A 16089-nucleotide genomic window follows, 5' to 3' on the forward strand; every position below is an offset into this window, starting at 1 on the left:
TTGATTATAAAACCCTAGAGGAGGTTCCTTGACAACTAGGACTGAAAAAAAATGACAAAAACTTTCAAAAAGCTTGAAGAAAATTGTGAAAGTTATTATAAAACTGCGTTTTCAGCGATCGGTTGTTCGTCTGTAGCCCGGGGGGGGGGGGGGCTGCACCAGAGGCTGATGGGGAGGGAGGGGTGGGCAACAGCAAGGTGGGGGGTCAACAGTGGGGTGTGCCTTCAACCTCTAAGAACCGCCCTTCACACCATAAGTTCAATTCTCCAAAACAGTTTGAGCTGTAACAGAGCTGAAAGGCTCTAAGAGCTTTTAATGACCGCTGAGCGCTACCTTTTTATCCTACTTTTGAGGATGAAAAGTCAAAAGCGTCAGGCAAAAAATTGGTCAAGCGAAAAATTGCATTGACCAATTTTTTTCTGTGTTTTTTGAAATATTTGTCTTTAATTGACTGCAATTGTCTTTGTCTTTTTTGCAATAGTTTCTTCATAGTTGAGGTGGTCGACTAAACTTCCTCTGGTCAAGTAAACCAGCTCTGGGTTGCAACTGAGTTATTTTCTAGATTTTAGAATTACAGTGTTGTTTCTGAGGAACAAGAAGCTTTAGGGAATCGTGTGTTCTTCTCAGTACCTTCAAGTTTTTTCGGAGTTTTTTTTTGTTTTGCCTGACTCTGCGTCTCCTATTTGTGCAAAAAGTTTTTTGTGGCTATGATTTCTGTTCTCCGTTTAGTGCTATTTGATAGGAAGCCTTGGAATTCTGTACCCTAATACCAAAAGTGTCTACAATTTGAATGCAGTTAGTTTTATTTTTCTGTCAGTTTGTATTTTTTTGTCTGTTTGGTTGAATTTTTGTCATGGATTTAAGTATTTTTTTCATTTCTCTGGATTACATCTCAGGACTGTCCTGCTATATTTTTTATTTCGTCAGTTTTTTGCGACTAGTGACGCCACTGTCACTTCACATCAGCTTTTTCATTCATTCTTGCAATTTTTGTTAGCAGATAGCATTGCATGCGTGATGTCGTTTTTCTGATCCAAGACTTATTGGAGTGAGCTTTTTGTTCAATTGCGTGAATAGTTTTGTGGCTCGTACTTTTCCCGTTGAATCGGTTTTTGCTATCTTAAATACGAGGAACTAAATGTTAATTCGTATACTCTAATTGAAGTTTATTTGAGGAAGAGTCTAGTACACAAGTCTTACTGAATTAAAGACTTGACTACAGTTCGTAGAAGAACGGGTTTATTTAGCTCATTCTTTTCTAGATTTTTTGAGACTAGAGGTTCATAAAGCTGCCGCAGTTTTATTCTGCCAGTCTAAGATATATGTTTAATTGCTCTTGAACGCAGTTCATAGCAATTATTGTAAACGTGTGTCTTTTTTTATGCAAATTTTTCGCTTGACAGTTTTGCGCTTTTCTTCTAGAACATTCTTTGACTTCTCAAGTGACTTTTTCACGCTTTCGGTCTTCATTTTTGAGTGATCTCTATTGCTCTGAAGTAAAGCTAATATAAATTCGGTTGCAGAATAAGTGAGGTATGTGATCTGTAGCGCAGTGGTTAGTAGTTGTGACTGTGGATCGGGAGGGCAGTGGTTCGAATCCTGGCGGGGGAAAAATTTTTGCACCCATAATTTGATCTAGGCTACAGCCCCTGAATTAAATTGCCTCGCCTGTCGTTCAAGAGCAATTCTTCCGACATTTGTCGGTTTATGTTTAGTTTTTGTGTCTGAATGGAATCCAAGTGGCGTTCGTATGGCTTGCTAATGTTTTCGGTAAAGTTCTTAAACTAGAATTAATTGTTGGTCTGGATAAAATTGTTGAATTGTTTTGGTAAATTGACTACATAAAACATTACAGAACTTTTCTATTCTCTACTTTCTCTTTATTTGACAGCCTATCCAGCAAAACATTAGCGATGGTTTGAGGTCCTCGGTTTCTAATAAGAGTATGTTTTTTTTGAAAAATTATGTTTACGATAGAAACACTGTGCTCATTTTTTTCATAAGACATCTTTTTCACTGTTCTGCCGACCTAACTCATTGTCTCCCTATTTACATAGCTATAAATGACTTTCTATATAATCATTAAATTGATTGTTAGATACGTGTTTGGAAAAAAATTCAGATATGATGGATCGCTCCGTTTTAATTTTCTTCCCCATTTTACCACCCCTCCCCTCCCCAGCTTAGTGGTAATAAAATCTATAGACCCCAATCATGGTATTTATACCATAATGGGGGAGGGACTGTAATGGGAAAGACCCAAATTTCTTATTGTCGGTCTGTGAAAAGAGATTACATCAATTTCCATAGTTTTTGGAGCCTTTTTATGATGTGCACTTTGTATGATACGTGCTTTGAGCTTTATATGACAAGCAATAGACGATCTCCATTGAGGAGAACAGCTAAAAATAGAATAGCAAACCACTAAGAGGTGTTAACAAGACATGACTTACGTAAACATAGCTACAGTAAAATATTATATTCTGAATACTATTCTGAGTCCATTGCTACCACGAGACTTTCTCAATCAGTTGTAACTGAACTATAGACTTCTAATTATAGTCCAAGCTTTTAAACGAAGACAGCTTAAAGATATAGTAGAACCAAAGTTATAAGCTGAAGCCATCAAATGCTTTAGCTAAACAATTCTATTACACCTGAGTCACGATACGCTGAATAAGCAAGAAAGAATACTAACTATAAATTTTGTAACCTGGCGTTGAGTAGCAAAGCTCAATAGTCAAAAGTCCACATCGAGTCAAAAGTCACACCCATTGTTATTTATTAAATTTTGCCATTCGATAAATTGCTTATATCTGCCCAATTAGGAATACTTCATTTACAGAAGAATTGGATAATCCGGCCAACGGTTTTCAGACAAACTTCATAATTTACTATGGATGCTAATCATCTTCGGTTTAACCCTGAAACTTCTCGCGATTTACTTCAAAAATGGAGCAGAAGTGAGAAAAACAGAGTGAGTAAAATCCAAACAGCTCAGCTGTATTCTGCAATTCAAAATTATTTCTGGCCGACCAAATTGCGTCATGTCATGGCTGTTTTTATCCCCCTCATAGCCATATCGGCCCAGTTGTACTGGGAGGAGACTGGTTGGATGATTATGGCGGTTCCTGTTTTGTCTGTGTTGGTATTCGTCCACATTCGACAGATGATCTTGTTTGGTTTGTTGAAGTACAAACGCTGGATGTTGGAAGTGAAGCCATCTGCAGTTACCCAGTTGTGGTTTGCGGTTGTAAACGTGAGTAATAATATGAAGCAATAACTGAACTTGTAGTAACCAAGTTGACGATCAAGTGCTTGCGGTTGAGACCATCGGCACGTGTTATCAAAAGATACATACACAAGGCTGCTATCTGCAAAGGTTCTTTTTGACTGCTTGAAGAGTAGCATTGATCGGGCTTCCGTTTGAGACAACATTATTGAGAATAATTTCAGATTAAAATTTTTAGGAAGAAACGAATTCGAAGAAATCATGTTATTTTTTGAACGAAATTGATTGTTTTTAAATTTGTGCGTGAACGATGGAGTATTTTTTGTTGCATGAATATTGAACCGCATGGTTATATTTTTAAAGTAATTGTTGCAAAAAAATTAAGGCAGGACAGTATTTACCAGTTGGCTGTTTTAGATCAAACATGACGTTTTTGCTACGTCTGTGAATTTTGGTGGCCTCACTTGATTTTTTGACGTGTATTCTTTTGATTTGAAATTCCTTGGAGGCTTATTTGACGATTGTCTATTTATGGCTATGATTGGGTAAGAGCAAAGTTATGCTGCTATTGTATTGATTTTTTTCTCATTTGAGAGTTGGTTTTGCATTCATTTTAGAAGCGTGACTGTTCTTGAACTTTGATCCTGTACAAGCACCCTTAGCACTTGCAAGCCTTTGTGTCATTTTTTGTTGTGGTTTATTAATTGAATTTGTAATGAGTAGCGCAAGGAATCAGTTTTTAATTGTTCTTGAACGAAGCGTGAAGCAATTATTGTAAACGTATGTCTTTTTTATGCAAAATTGTCGCTTGACCGTTTTTCGCTTTTGTTCTAGAACATTCTTTGACTTCTTCCATTTTCGAGTTTGATTTCTTCCTTTTTGAGTGATCGCAACTGCTCAAACTCTGAAGTAGAGTTTTTGAAAAAAAAAAACGTTTGTAAGATAGAGAATCACAAGGGCCTGATAGCCGAGTAGTTAATGTTTCTTTCGAGAACTCCAGAGGTCGCTGTTGCAAATCCCTCCCTGGTGGGATGATTTTACACCCATAAAGAAAAAATTCTAGGCTGCTTCCCCTGAATTAATTGTTGTCTGTCGTTCGCGAGCGATTTGTCCGACGTTAGGCGGTTTGTATTTAACATTCAGTACGGGTATCATAGATTGTTAATATATCAAATGCAGCAGTTTGATCCTATATACATCATTTGAAAAAAAACACTTTTTACCGTTAAAATAACCCTCATCAAAATATACTTTAAGACTCTCTTTGCTATGTAACTCTCCTTCCTGGCACGTACTCAGCCAAATTACCGTTTGTAGACGAAATAACAAGTGTGTCAAAATACCCGAATTTTTAAACTATAATATACTCTTTGGTTCAATTTATCACAAAAATTGCATAATTTAAGCATACATGTGCGACATGATTTATAAGTGATATCTATAACTATAGGTGAGCCGAATCTGTGAGTTCAAATAAAACCATATAACCGGAGATGAGATGTGATTAATTGGGTAAGTATGATAGTATTTAAATTAAAAACATGATTGTCAATAAAGCGTGATAGCCGAGAGGTAAGGTGTGGCTCTCACACGTCACAGATTGAGAATTCAATCACCTGCCTCTGTGAGACTGGGTGCTCACATAGCGTCAGGTTGACCAGAAGCTGACCAATATTAGTACGACATGTAAGTTTTAGACGCGAAAAAAGTGAGCATAGTCGCCAAAAAAGAGCAACGCTGAACAGTCTGAAACCCGGGAAAATAAAAATAGCCGTTGAGCACAGGCATATGTGGCTTAATATTATTTTTCAGCTGGTTTTAAGAAATTGTGTAAGATATAATTCAATTATAGCCCCCCCCCCCCCCCCGAGCTTAGTGGGCATGTAACCTATAGCCCCCCAATCATGGTAATTATACCATAATGGGGGGCTATAATGTCATGGGGGGCTATGATGGGAAAGACCCCAATTTTTTCATCTGTCCGCGACTAACAGAATAGATCAGAAAAACACAACAGAACAAAACAGAAGTTCTTCAGCTCAGCATAATATTTGCGCCCTTTTATGTTCCCAAACAGTCGGAGTCTGAATTTTCTTTTTGGTTGATGGAGAAGAACGTGTGTTGGATGAAAAGGGTATCGCCAATCTCTTTTTATACAAAGACACTGAAAAATGACTATTTAAGTTAAGTTCCTGAAAGATTTTTTGACCCAATTATTTTCAAGGTACCAATTAATTTCAATTAATCGCTACCCTAAAATTTTCGCTCCCTAAAGGGTTGAATTTTAATTTTTTTTGCGAAAACAAATCCGGTGACCAAGTTGACAAAAGCTCTTTTGATATGTTTTGTTCAACCGTTTTTATTGGAATAAAAGTAAAACAGTGGCAGAGAAATTAGTCCAACGTTTGCCGCATTTTTGCGAAATCTTGTCCAGATAAATTTTCTGCAAATATCTCAGAACCCAACGGTCAAAGGATTACAATTATGCATATGCCACACAACACTCTTTGACCGAAAAAAGTAGAGTTCACATTATTGGTGTTGGAGAAATAATTCGAAAAGTATAATTAGTTGAAACCTCAGCCTAATGTCTGATATGTTTCTTAAATATTACACTTCTCTGCCCTTCAAAAAATGCTAAGAGTTTTATGAATTGCAATTATTGTGCAGAAATTAAATGCAAAATAAACTTTTTCTGATTGTTTGCGCATACGTATATAAAAAAAACAAACTTCAAATTACCTGTAATACATCATTTTTCTTTTCTAACAATTGCAGCATCGCGGACATCTTTTAATTAAACATTCTACAAATTTTTAAAAAATGTAATTGTACTATTGTTCTCTGCTCATGCGCTACGCACGGACAGTTCAATTTAAAAGCTCCTCCAAAGAGACTGAAATCCCGTTAATTTTCAAAAATTTCAATGTAATTGAAGAACTATATGCATTTGCTCAGCACATTCTGGATCCATCCCTTATTGGTTTATATATTTTGGGGTTTGTTATTTGTAATATTGTTCTCTGCTCATGCTCAACTCACGAACAGTTCAATTTAATACGTCCTCGAAAGACAATGAAATCCCGTTAATTTTTTTCAACAATTTCAAAATGTAATTGAAGAACTCAGTATATGCATTTGCTGCAGCAAATTTTAATCCATTCTATAATGTTTTATTCAGATGTTTCGGGTTTGCTATTTGTACTATTGTTCTCTGCTCATGCGCAACGCACGGACAGTTCAATTTAAAACCTCCTCCAAAGAGACTGAAATCCCGTTAATTTTCAAAAATTTCAAAATGTAATTGAAGAACTCAGTATATGCATTTGCTCAGCACATTCTGGATCCATCCCTTATTGGTTTATATATTTTGGGGTTTGTTATTTGTAATATTGTTCTCTGCTCATGCTCAACTCACGAACAGTTCAATTTAATACGTCCTCGAAAGACAATGAAATCCCGTTAATTTTTTTCAACAATTTCAAAATGTAATTGAAGAACTCAGTATATGCATTTGCTGCAGCAAATTTTAATCCATTCTATAATGTTTTATTCAGATGTTTCGGGTTTGTTTTTTGTAATATTGTTCTCTGTTCATGCGCAACTCACCAACAGTTGATTTAAAATGTCCTCTAAAGAGAATGAAATCCCGGTAATTTTGAAAATAAAAAAATGTTATTGGAAAACTGAGTATATGCATTTGCTATCACATTCTGGATCCATCCCTTACTGGTTTATATATTTTGGAGTTTGTTATTTGTAATGTTGTTCTCTGCTCATGCTCAACACTCGAAAAGTTCGATTTAAAATGTCCTCTAAAAAGAGAAATCCCGTTAATTGAGTTCAGAGATATCTTTCCGACGGGCTGTACTAGATAATTAGTTGATCTGTACTAATTATTTAAACAAAAGACAAGGGCCAAATTCAATGAACCGAAATTACTTGTTCATTATTTTTTACTCTTAAAAATAATGTGGGCGCGCTAACAGAAACTTAGGATTGCGATAGGTAAAATTTTTGTCATAAATTTTGTCCTCCTTCGGTTTTAAGCAGCAACAAGTTAAAGTAAATTTTTCCGAAGTTTGAATATATTTCTGCGAAAATTCCCTAGTAATAGAAAGTGGAAATTTGAAATGTCATTTGTCGCGGAAAAGACTCTTGTGATTCTTTTGTCGATGAATTAGTTAACTGAATAATTAATTGTAGGCCTATTTTTTTTTGTAAAATTGCCAATAACTTGCGGCACAGAGCTAAATAATTTTTGCGAGAGCTATTATTGATCTTTTCATTTTAACAATCCTAAGAATTTTGGTTATATTGGTCTCTTGTTTTTTTGGTATGTTTTCACAGTTTTCGAAGTGGGATAAACATGTAATGCGCACAAAAGCAAAAGCAAGACGATAGGTATTTTTTCGCAACACAAAAATAATTTTGAAATTTTTCAACTTTCATATATTCAAGTTATTCAGGCTTTTAATAACCGCGAAGCGATAGCGGCTATTATTGGGGACATCGTGTTTTTTAATTCGTCGTCTCCACCGATGATTCTTATGACATTACTTCTTGTAATTGACTTTTTCAATGACTTCAGTGACTTCTACTGCTTTGCAGTCAAAATTTGTGGGCGTGACCTCATTTCGGGGTTTAGGTCGATTTCATGACTTATCTCACTCGAAAAAATTACTTCTGAACTTCATTATGGAACTTTAGTTGTCATGAACATTTCGTGGATAAAGATTATTATTGTGCATCTAAGTAGTGCCAAACTCATATGCCCTAATTCTAGAGTTTTAGTCTTGAGTTTTTGCTTTCGAGTATCAATTTTGAAAAAGCTCTTCGAGGGCTTTTTCCTTATAGACCGTATTTGTCATAAAGTTTACAGTCCGAATCTAACCCAAAATTTTAAGTGGTCTAATAAAGGGCTGGTGTTTGATCTGTCTATCTTATTTCTTTAGTTGGTACAATTCATGGTAGGCCACAAGCGTCTATCGCGGCCACAAGGTAAATCTGCCGGCTATGTTTAATTTTTCGAGACTGCAGGTCTACGAAGCTATTGCGGCTATTTTCTGGCAATCTGGCAGCTATGTTTTTGTAATTTTTTGAGGTTTATGCTTGATTAGTCTTGAATGGACGTTTGTCAAAGTTGATAAAGGTCTTTTGCCAGATATATTTTTTATAACCTTTTAATCTATTGGTTTTGAAAATTTATGACATTTTTTGTCACATTGCAGCCTCAGAGGTTAGAAAACTTCCTTTAGGATCTGATAATAGGGTACTGCATAATCTTTAGTGGCAATGCAACTATTTTCAATATTTTAATATCACGAATTTTAGCAATTCTTTATAAAATTTGCAATTTTATTTTTTTAAGATGTTTCTCTTGTTTTTTTTTGCCTCAGAGACCAGATAACCCACTCTAGCGTTTTATATTATGTTACTGTCAGGGTTTCTAGGGTCATTGTAATGGTTTTCGTCGTTTTAGTATTGTGAATTTTTGCAATTTTTGATAAAATTTAATTTTTTTCAGCCTTTCTTAAAATTGTTGTCATTCCTAATTTAACAATATTTATGAGCCATTGAATATTTTTGAGGCTTGCAATTGAGTTACAATTAAATGTCTTTGAAGAACTTTATGGCAAATTTTGGCACATTTCATTAAAATTTGCATTGGTTTTTCAATTTCTTTTGAAATTTTTGTCATTTTATAAGATTATCGATCTTTGCGGGGCAATGAAACTTTTCGAGCTTTTAAAGAGCTACTAGGCAAATGTTACGCAAACGCTTTTTTATTAACATCGAGAGTTCAATATGGACGCCTTGAACCAAGCTTATCAAATTTTTTTCCTGCTAATTTTTAGGAAGTTTTCTTTCGCTAATTTTTTATTTTATCTTTGATATTTTGGAATTTTTCCCCTATGATGCTTTTGTGAGCCATGCAAAATTTTCTTACTGATTTTTTCTTTTATGCGTCTTTGATGGAACCATTAGAGTTCAATAGTTCAGCGCCAAAAGTGTCCAGAGTTTAATTGTTCGTTGTTTTTTTTCTTTGAATTTGAAATAATCTGTTCGGCTCATAAATTTCAATTGGTCTGCTAGTTATTGCTTTCAATGGAATTTTGTAGCAATTATAATAGTTCTGTCGGTCATGTTTTTGCGATTTTTCGCTTGACCGATATTTCATATGCTTCGCTCATTTTTCGCTTTTGACTTTTCGTCCTCAAAAACCGGATAAACAGGCAGCGCCCAGAGGTCATTAAGTGCTCTTAGAGCTTTTCAGGTCTGTTTTGGAGACTTGTACTTATGGTGTGAACAGCGGTTCTTAGAGGTTGACGACACCCCAACTGTTGATCCCCCCCCACACTATTGCCTCCACCCCCACCGCGCTATTGCCCCCGACCCCACTTTTGAACACCCCCTCCCTCCCCATCAGCCCCCCGGTGCACCCCCCTCCCCGTGGCTACGTTCGAACAAGCGATCGCTAAAAACACGCAATTTTCTCAATTTTTTTTCAAGCTTTTTGAAAATTCTTCATTTTTTGTTCTTTCAGCCGTTGGTGTCAAAGAACCTCCTCAATGGTTTTATAATAGGTTAATGCATTGTTTCAAGTGGCAGTGCAATGGTTTCAACATTTTAACATCGCGAATTAGCACTATTTTCACAAAACTCGAAATTTTTAATTTTTTATTTATTTTAAATTATTCACATTTTTCCAGACGCAGGGCCAGAAAACGTCCTTAGGGGTTTGTTAATAAGTTACTGAAAAAGTTTAATGTGCCATGGAAAAGCATTCAATTTTTTAATATGACAAACTTGAGCAATTTTTTTTTATAAAACTTGCTTTTTAAAATTTTTTGAAAATTTTCGGCGGTTTTTAGGTTTCTCCAGCCCCAAAAGCCCAATAACCTCCTCTAGGGCTTGATAAAAGTTTACTGTATAGTTTCTAAATGTAATGGAATACTTTTCAAGATTTCAACACCACGAATCTTAGCATTTTTCTTACAAAACTTGCATTTTTTTCAATGTTTTTTGACATTTAATGGCGTTGTTCCGGTTTTTCAGCGATAGCGGCTATTATTGGCAACATATTGTTTTTAATTCGTCGTCTCCTTCGATGATTCTTACGACCTTACTTCTTGGAATTGACTTTTTCAAGGACTTAGTGACTTCTACTGCTTGTAGTTAAAATTTGTGTGCGTGACGTCATTTCTGCTTTTAGGTCGATTGCATGATTTTCCTCACTCAAAAGAAATGACTTCTGAACTCCATTATAGAAAATCTTGAGTTTTTGATTTCGAATATCAAGTTTGAAAAAGCCCTTCTAGGGCTTTTTCCGTATAGACCGTATCTATAGTCCGAATCTAACCCAAAACGTATTGTGGTCTAATAAATGGCTGGTGGTCGATCTGTCTATCTTATTTCTTTAGTTGGTTAAATTCAGGGAAGACCACAAGCGTCTATCGCGACTATTTTCCGGCATTCTTCCGGCTATTTTTGAAAATTTTTGTCGTCTATTTTTCGTCATTTTTTGTTGAACTTTTGACTGACAAACGGACCCTTTTAAAGGGCTATTAGGTAAGTGTTACGCAAATGCTTTTTTAGACGCAAATGCTTTTTTAGACGCGTTGAACCAAGCTTTTCAAACGTTTTTCCGGCTATTTTTTAGAATGTTTTAGAATATTTTTCATTTTTTGACATTTTTGTAGTTTTCCCCTGTGCTAGTTTTATAAGCCATGCAATATTTTCTTACTGTTTTGTCTTTTCTTGTATCATGAGTCTTTGATGGAACCATTAGAGTTTAATAGTTCAGCGTCAAAAGTATCAACAGTTTAAATGTTCTTCGTTTATTTTTCTTTAAATTTGAAATATTGTCTTTTCAGCTCATAACTTTCAATTGGTCTGCTGGTTTTTATCTGCTCTCAAACGGAGTATGTAGCAATTATATTAGTCCCGTAGGTCTTTTTTCATGCGATTTTTCGCTTGACCGATTTTTCGTCTGACGCTTTTGAGTTTTCGTCCTCAAAAACGAGATAAGCAGGTAGTGCCCAGCGGGCATTAAGTGCTGTTAGAGCCTTTCAGCTCCGTTTTGGCTCAAACTGTTGTTGAGACTTATACTTATGGTGTGAAGGGCGGTTTTTACAGGTTGAAGACACCCACTGTTGACCCCCCACCCCTACCGCGATATTGCCGTCCGACCAGAATGTTGAACACCCTCCCCTCACTCCCCATCAGCCCCCCTCCCGCTGTGGCTATTTTCGAATAACCGATCGCTAAAAACATGCATTTTATACTACAATTTTTTAAGATTTTTTGAAAATTTTTGTCACTTTTTGAGTTTTTCCATTCGTTGGTGTCAAGGAACCTGCTCCATTTTTTTATATTAGGTTACGGCATAATTTCTAATGGGATTGCAATGGTTTCAACATTTTAACATCACGAATTAGCACTATTTTCACAAAACTCGAAATTTTTAATTTTTTATTTATTTTAAATTATTCACATTTTTCCAGACGCAGGGCCAGAAAACGTCCTTAGGGGTTTGTTAATAAGTTACTGAAAAAGTTTAATGTGCCATGGAAAAGCATTCAATTTTTTAATATGACAAACTTAAGCGATTTTTTTTATAAAACTTTTCAAGTTTTTTGAAAATTTTTGGCGGTTTTTAGGTTTCTCCAACACCAAGAGCCCAATAACCTCCTCTAGGGCTTGATAAAAGGTTTTTGTATAGTTTCTAAATGTAATGGAATGTTTTTCAAGATTTCAACACCACGATTTTTTTTTACAAAACTTGATTTTTTAATCAATTTTTTAAAGACATTTATTGTCAATATTCCGGTTTTTCAGCCTAACAGAAATTATCCTTTGGGGTTTGATAATATGTTACTAGAGAATGATTTTGGCCATGGATTAGTTTTCAACTTTTATTATCACAATTTTTTGCAGTTTTTTTCAAGTTTTTTTTAAATTTGTCATTTTTTAGGTTTCTCTAGCCTCGAGAGCCACATAACCTCCTCTAGGGTTTGATTGTAAGTTAATGCATCGCCTCCAGATGTAATGGAATGTTTTTCAAAAATTTAAAATCCGCGATTTTTAAAAATATTTGCAATTTTTTCAAGTTTTTTTTGAATCGTTTTTAATTTTTTTATCGTTTTTTTTCCGGTACCAGGGTCCTAGGGACCTCATCCAAGGCTTCCAAAACGTTAGTCGGTTATGTTATCAGGTATTTTCCTTATTCTCATTCAGTATTTTTGATTGTGGTTTATGAGTTGCCCTGCTTTTTTTGTCAAGATATATTTTGTTTTTGTCAAATACTTTTTTGATTGAGATAATTTAACTGGAGGAGAACAGGTCAATTCTAATTGAAGTACATTTCGGTCTAATTGGCGATTTTTTGAGGTCAGATAACAAAAACAACCCATAAATTCTACAATTTCTAAATTATTTACATCTCTGAAATCAGTACGAAGGACTAAAATTTTACTTTTTACTTCTTATTTCTTGTTTAGTGCCGTTTTGAGACTACTGGTCCACGTCGCTATTGCAATCTGTCATTTATATTAGTAAAAGTTGACTTTTTCAAATACGCAAGACTTCTCATTACGGTGTTCGGTTTCAAATTGCTTCAATTTTTCATAAAAAATACCTCAAGATTTTCAAAAACCTCACCACACTCTAAGGGGACCATCTGTGCCTATTAAGCGGCCCGAATAGCTTCGAAGCGATAGCGGGTCTTTTTGGGGACACCGTTGCTTTTTACAATTCAAAGATTTTCAGTTGTATTGGAGTGCTGTCTTTTTTTTTTCATATCTGTTCACACTTCATGATTTTTGATGTCAACGTGGAGTGGTAATTTTGGTCACGCCGAAGAAGGATTTGGAGCGAAACAACGAGTTGTTTTGTGGCGTGGATTTTTTTTCGCTCTATTTTTAAAGTAGAGAGTGTCACGCTCTATTTCGTTGCTCATAGTTGCGTGATGATTTTCCTTTAAATATCCATAAATAAGTGCTATAATTTAGTTCATATTGATATAGATCTCAAGGCCATTTATAGCCAGTATTTCCATCTAGGCCCGTAAACCCTTGTTTGTTTATGTTTACTAAAGACAACCGCAGATTGACAGTTTACTGATAAACATTAAGTGCCTAAAAGCCTCATTATTTACCTTTTTGAGTTCGCTGACGATGAATTCGCGTATTTGGTAAATAACTTCATGAGAAACTATGTACTTGTGGAAGTAATTATTCTGATAAAGTAGGTGCTAATACGGAAATTGTATATGTACTTAACAAACATCAAGAGACGTACAAAAGCCGGAAATTAGAGATCAGTAAAAATTTACGAAGGACCAATACAACTCAAGGTACAGCACTGCGGAACCCACGATCTCCAGAACACCGGAGAACCAGCCTGACGATCAGTTGACAACAATGTTTTAGAACTTAACCAAAAACTTCTGAAACTTAGCTCTGAATATTGTCATTTAATTCCGCTAAAATAATTAAAGATTGAACTGGAAAAATCTTTATAATTTTTTAAGTAAAAGAGGCTTCCTTAGAGCTAATTTAAACAGGCTAAAGCTTTGAAAATACAAGGCAAATTAGTGGATATATCAGGCATTCGAACCGCTCAATAAAAGGCTATTACTAGCTAGTTTTTTTTCAAATTTTGTCAGATAAAAACCGCATTGTGAAACACCCAAATAAGTCCTTGTAAAATGATAATCATTCACAATATTTGCTTCAAATATTAACATCAATAACACCTCGAGAAACATACTAAAAGTCAGTGCGTAACAGTGAGAAAACAGTGTTTGAACAAAAATTCGTTTTCTCTGTAGTGGTTTTCGCTAGTGGTTTTTTTTCACATGCGACAATTTCAATTTGAATTTTATTGGATCGGATTTTTTTGTATATGGTTTTCCCAATCCAGTTTTTTTGTATTTGGATCGGATTTTTTTTGTATATGGTTTTCACAATCCAGTTTTCCCAATCCTAGTTTTTCGTTTGAACCAAGTTTTTGTTTCTTACTAAAGGTTTTTTGTTCAAATGCGACATTTTGACATTGATTTTGTTTTTTTTTTTATTTCTGGATCTGATTCTTTGAAAAATGGCTTTTCACGTCTACTGATATTACGTTTTGTGTCGAATTTTTTTGAGTCAATGAAAATTCTTTGAATCTGTACGTCAGGACTGGTTCTGCTATGTTTTTTATTTCGTCGTCTCCGATGATTCGTGTGACCTGACTTCGTGGAATTGACTTTTTCATTTTCAGTGATTTCTACTTCATTGCACTTAAAATTTGTGTGCGTGAGGTCATTTGTTCTGCTTTTAGGTCAATTGCGTGACTTACCTCACTAAGAAATGACTTCTGAACTCGCTTAATGAGCTTTAAATTTTATGAACGTTTACTAGTTAAAGATCAATAGTGTGCATCTAAGTAGTGCCAAACATATATGCCCTAATTCTTGAGTATTTGTCTTGAGTTTTTGATTTCGAATATCAAGTTTGAAAAAGCTCTTCTAGGGCTTTTTCCTTATAGACCGTATGTGTCATAAAATTGACAGTCCGAATCTAACCCAAAATGTCTTGTGGTCTAATAAAGGGCTGGTGGTCGATCTGTCTATCTTATTTCTTTAGTTGTTTCCATTCGTGGAAGACCACAAGCGTCGATCGCGTCTATTTTCCGGCAATCTGCCGGCTATGTTCTACAGGAGCGCTTGTGCTAAAAATGTGTCTATTTCAGGTTGTGAGTTCACCATTGGTTAACTGGTACAGTGGCAGTTGGATACTCCCTGGATTTCCCTCTCCCCCTTCTCTGGATGCATCTGTTCCCCTCTTCCTGTCTTCTTTGAAGCCATGTCTCACGCAAGAACAGTTTATCTCACTCAGCAAAATGGCCGACGAGTTTTTGAAAAGAGAAGGGCCTTCATTGCAGAGGAAGGTGAGCAATTGATAATCAATTTAGTTGTAAAGGGAATTTTATGCGATTTGAGTGTATGCCCTCCCCACCTATGTATGCTCCACCCACCCACCCACCCCCCCCCCCCCCCCCGCGCAGTTTCATGCCTCGTCACCCAGAGAAGATAGACTCCCTAATCTTAAGCTAGTGACTGCGAAAGACGACAGCTCGCCGGTCGTTCGAGAGCAATACATCAGATAGTAGTCCGTTATGTTTGGTTTTTAACCAGGTTGAGACTGACCGAGCGTTTGACATAAGATCGTAAAAAGCCTTGACCTACCTCACTCAGAGCATTCAAGGAGAGCATCAGGTCAACAACATTCAAGAAGTCAAGTTGAAGAAGGTCAAGTTGAGGTTTTGACCTATATGGGTTAATTTGTTCAAATGTTCTCAGCTTTATTTTCTCTGCCTCGGAGGATTGATTTCAATCGCTTGAACTACTCGACTTTGGTCCTCAGAAACGGGATGAACTTGTGAAACCTGAGTGTCACGCCCCTATTTCGTCCCTCATAGTTACGTGATGATATTTCTTAAAATATCCATAATTAAGTGCTTTATATTAATTTATATTCATTTAGTTTCAAGGCCATATATAGCCAGTATATCCATCTAGGCCTGTAACCCCTAATTTGTTTATGTTTATGAGAAACAGCCGCAGATTGACAGTTTTACTAGCAAACATATCAAGTGCCTAAAAGCCTCAATATTTACTTTTTTGAGTTTCTTGAAGATAAATTCGCATAATTAGTAAATAACTTCATGAGAGATTATGTACTTGGTGAAGTAATTATTCTGATAAAGTAGGTGCTAATACGGAACTTGTATATGTACTTAACAAACATCAAGAGACGTACAAAAGCCGGAAATTGCCCAACTTGTAGATCAGTAAATATTTGCGAAGG

At 35.6% G+C, this 16089-nt stretch overlaps 1 protein-coding gene across 3 annotated transcripts in view; it reads left to right on the plus strand.

Moving 5' to 3' along the window:
• Positions 1-16089, plus strand: part of LOC142341623 (carnitine O-palmitoyltransferase 1, muscle isoform-like) — a 116771-nt gene that overhangs the window by 2674 nt on the left and 98008 nt on the right. Inside the window, exons 2-3 of one of the 3 annotated variants that reach the window (XM_075392716.1) lie at positions 2829-3259; positions 14972-15169. In XM_075392716.1, the coding sequence (XP_075248831.1) occupies positions 2897-3259; positions 14972-15169 (561 nt within the window). In that variant the 5' untranslated portion in view covers positions 2829-2896. Of the gene's footprint in view, positions 1-2234; positions 3260-14971; positions 15170-16089 lie in introns of those variants that run through there. The other 2 variants (XM_075392717.1, XM_075392715.1) reach the window with 2 other exon arrangements.

This window comes from Convolutriloba macropyga, chromosome 6 (genome assembly GCF_964194025.1).
Source record: "Convolutriloba macropyga chromosome 6, txConMacr16.3, whole genome shotgun sequence".
Taxonomy (NCBI): Eukaryota; Metazoa; Xenacoelomorpha; order Acoela; family Convolutidae; genus Convolutriloba; species Convolutriloba macropyga.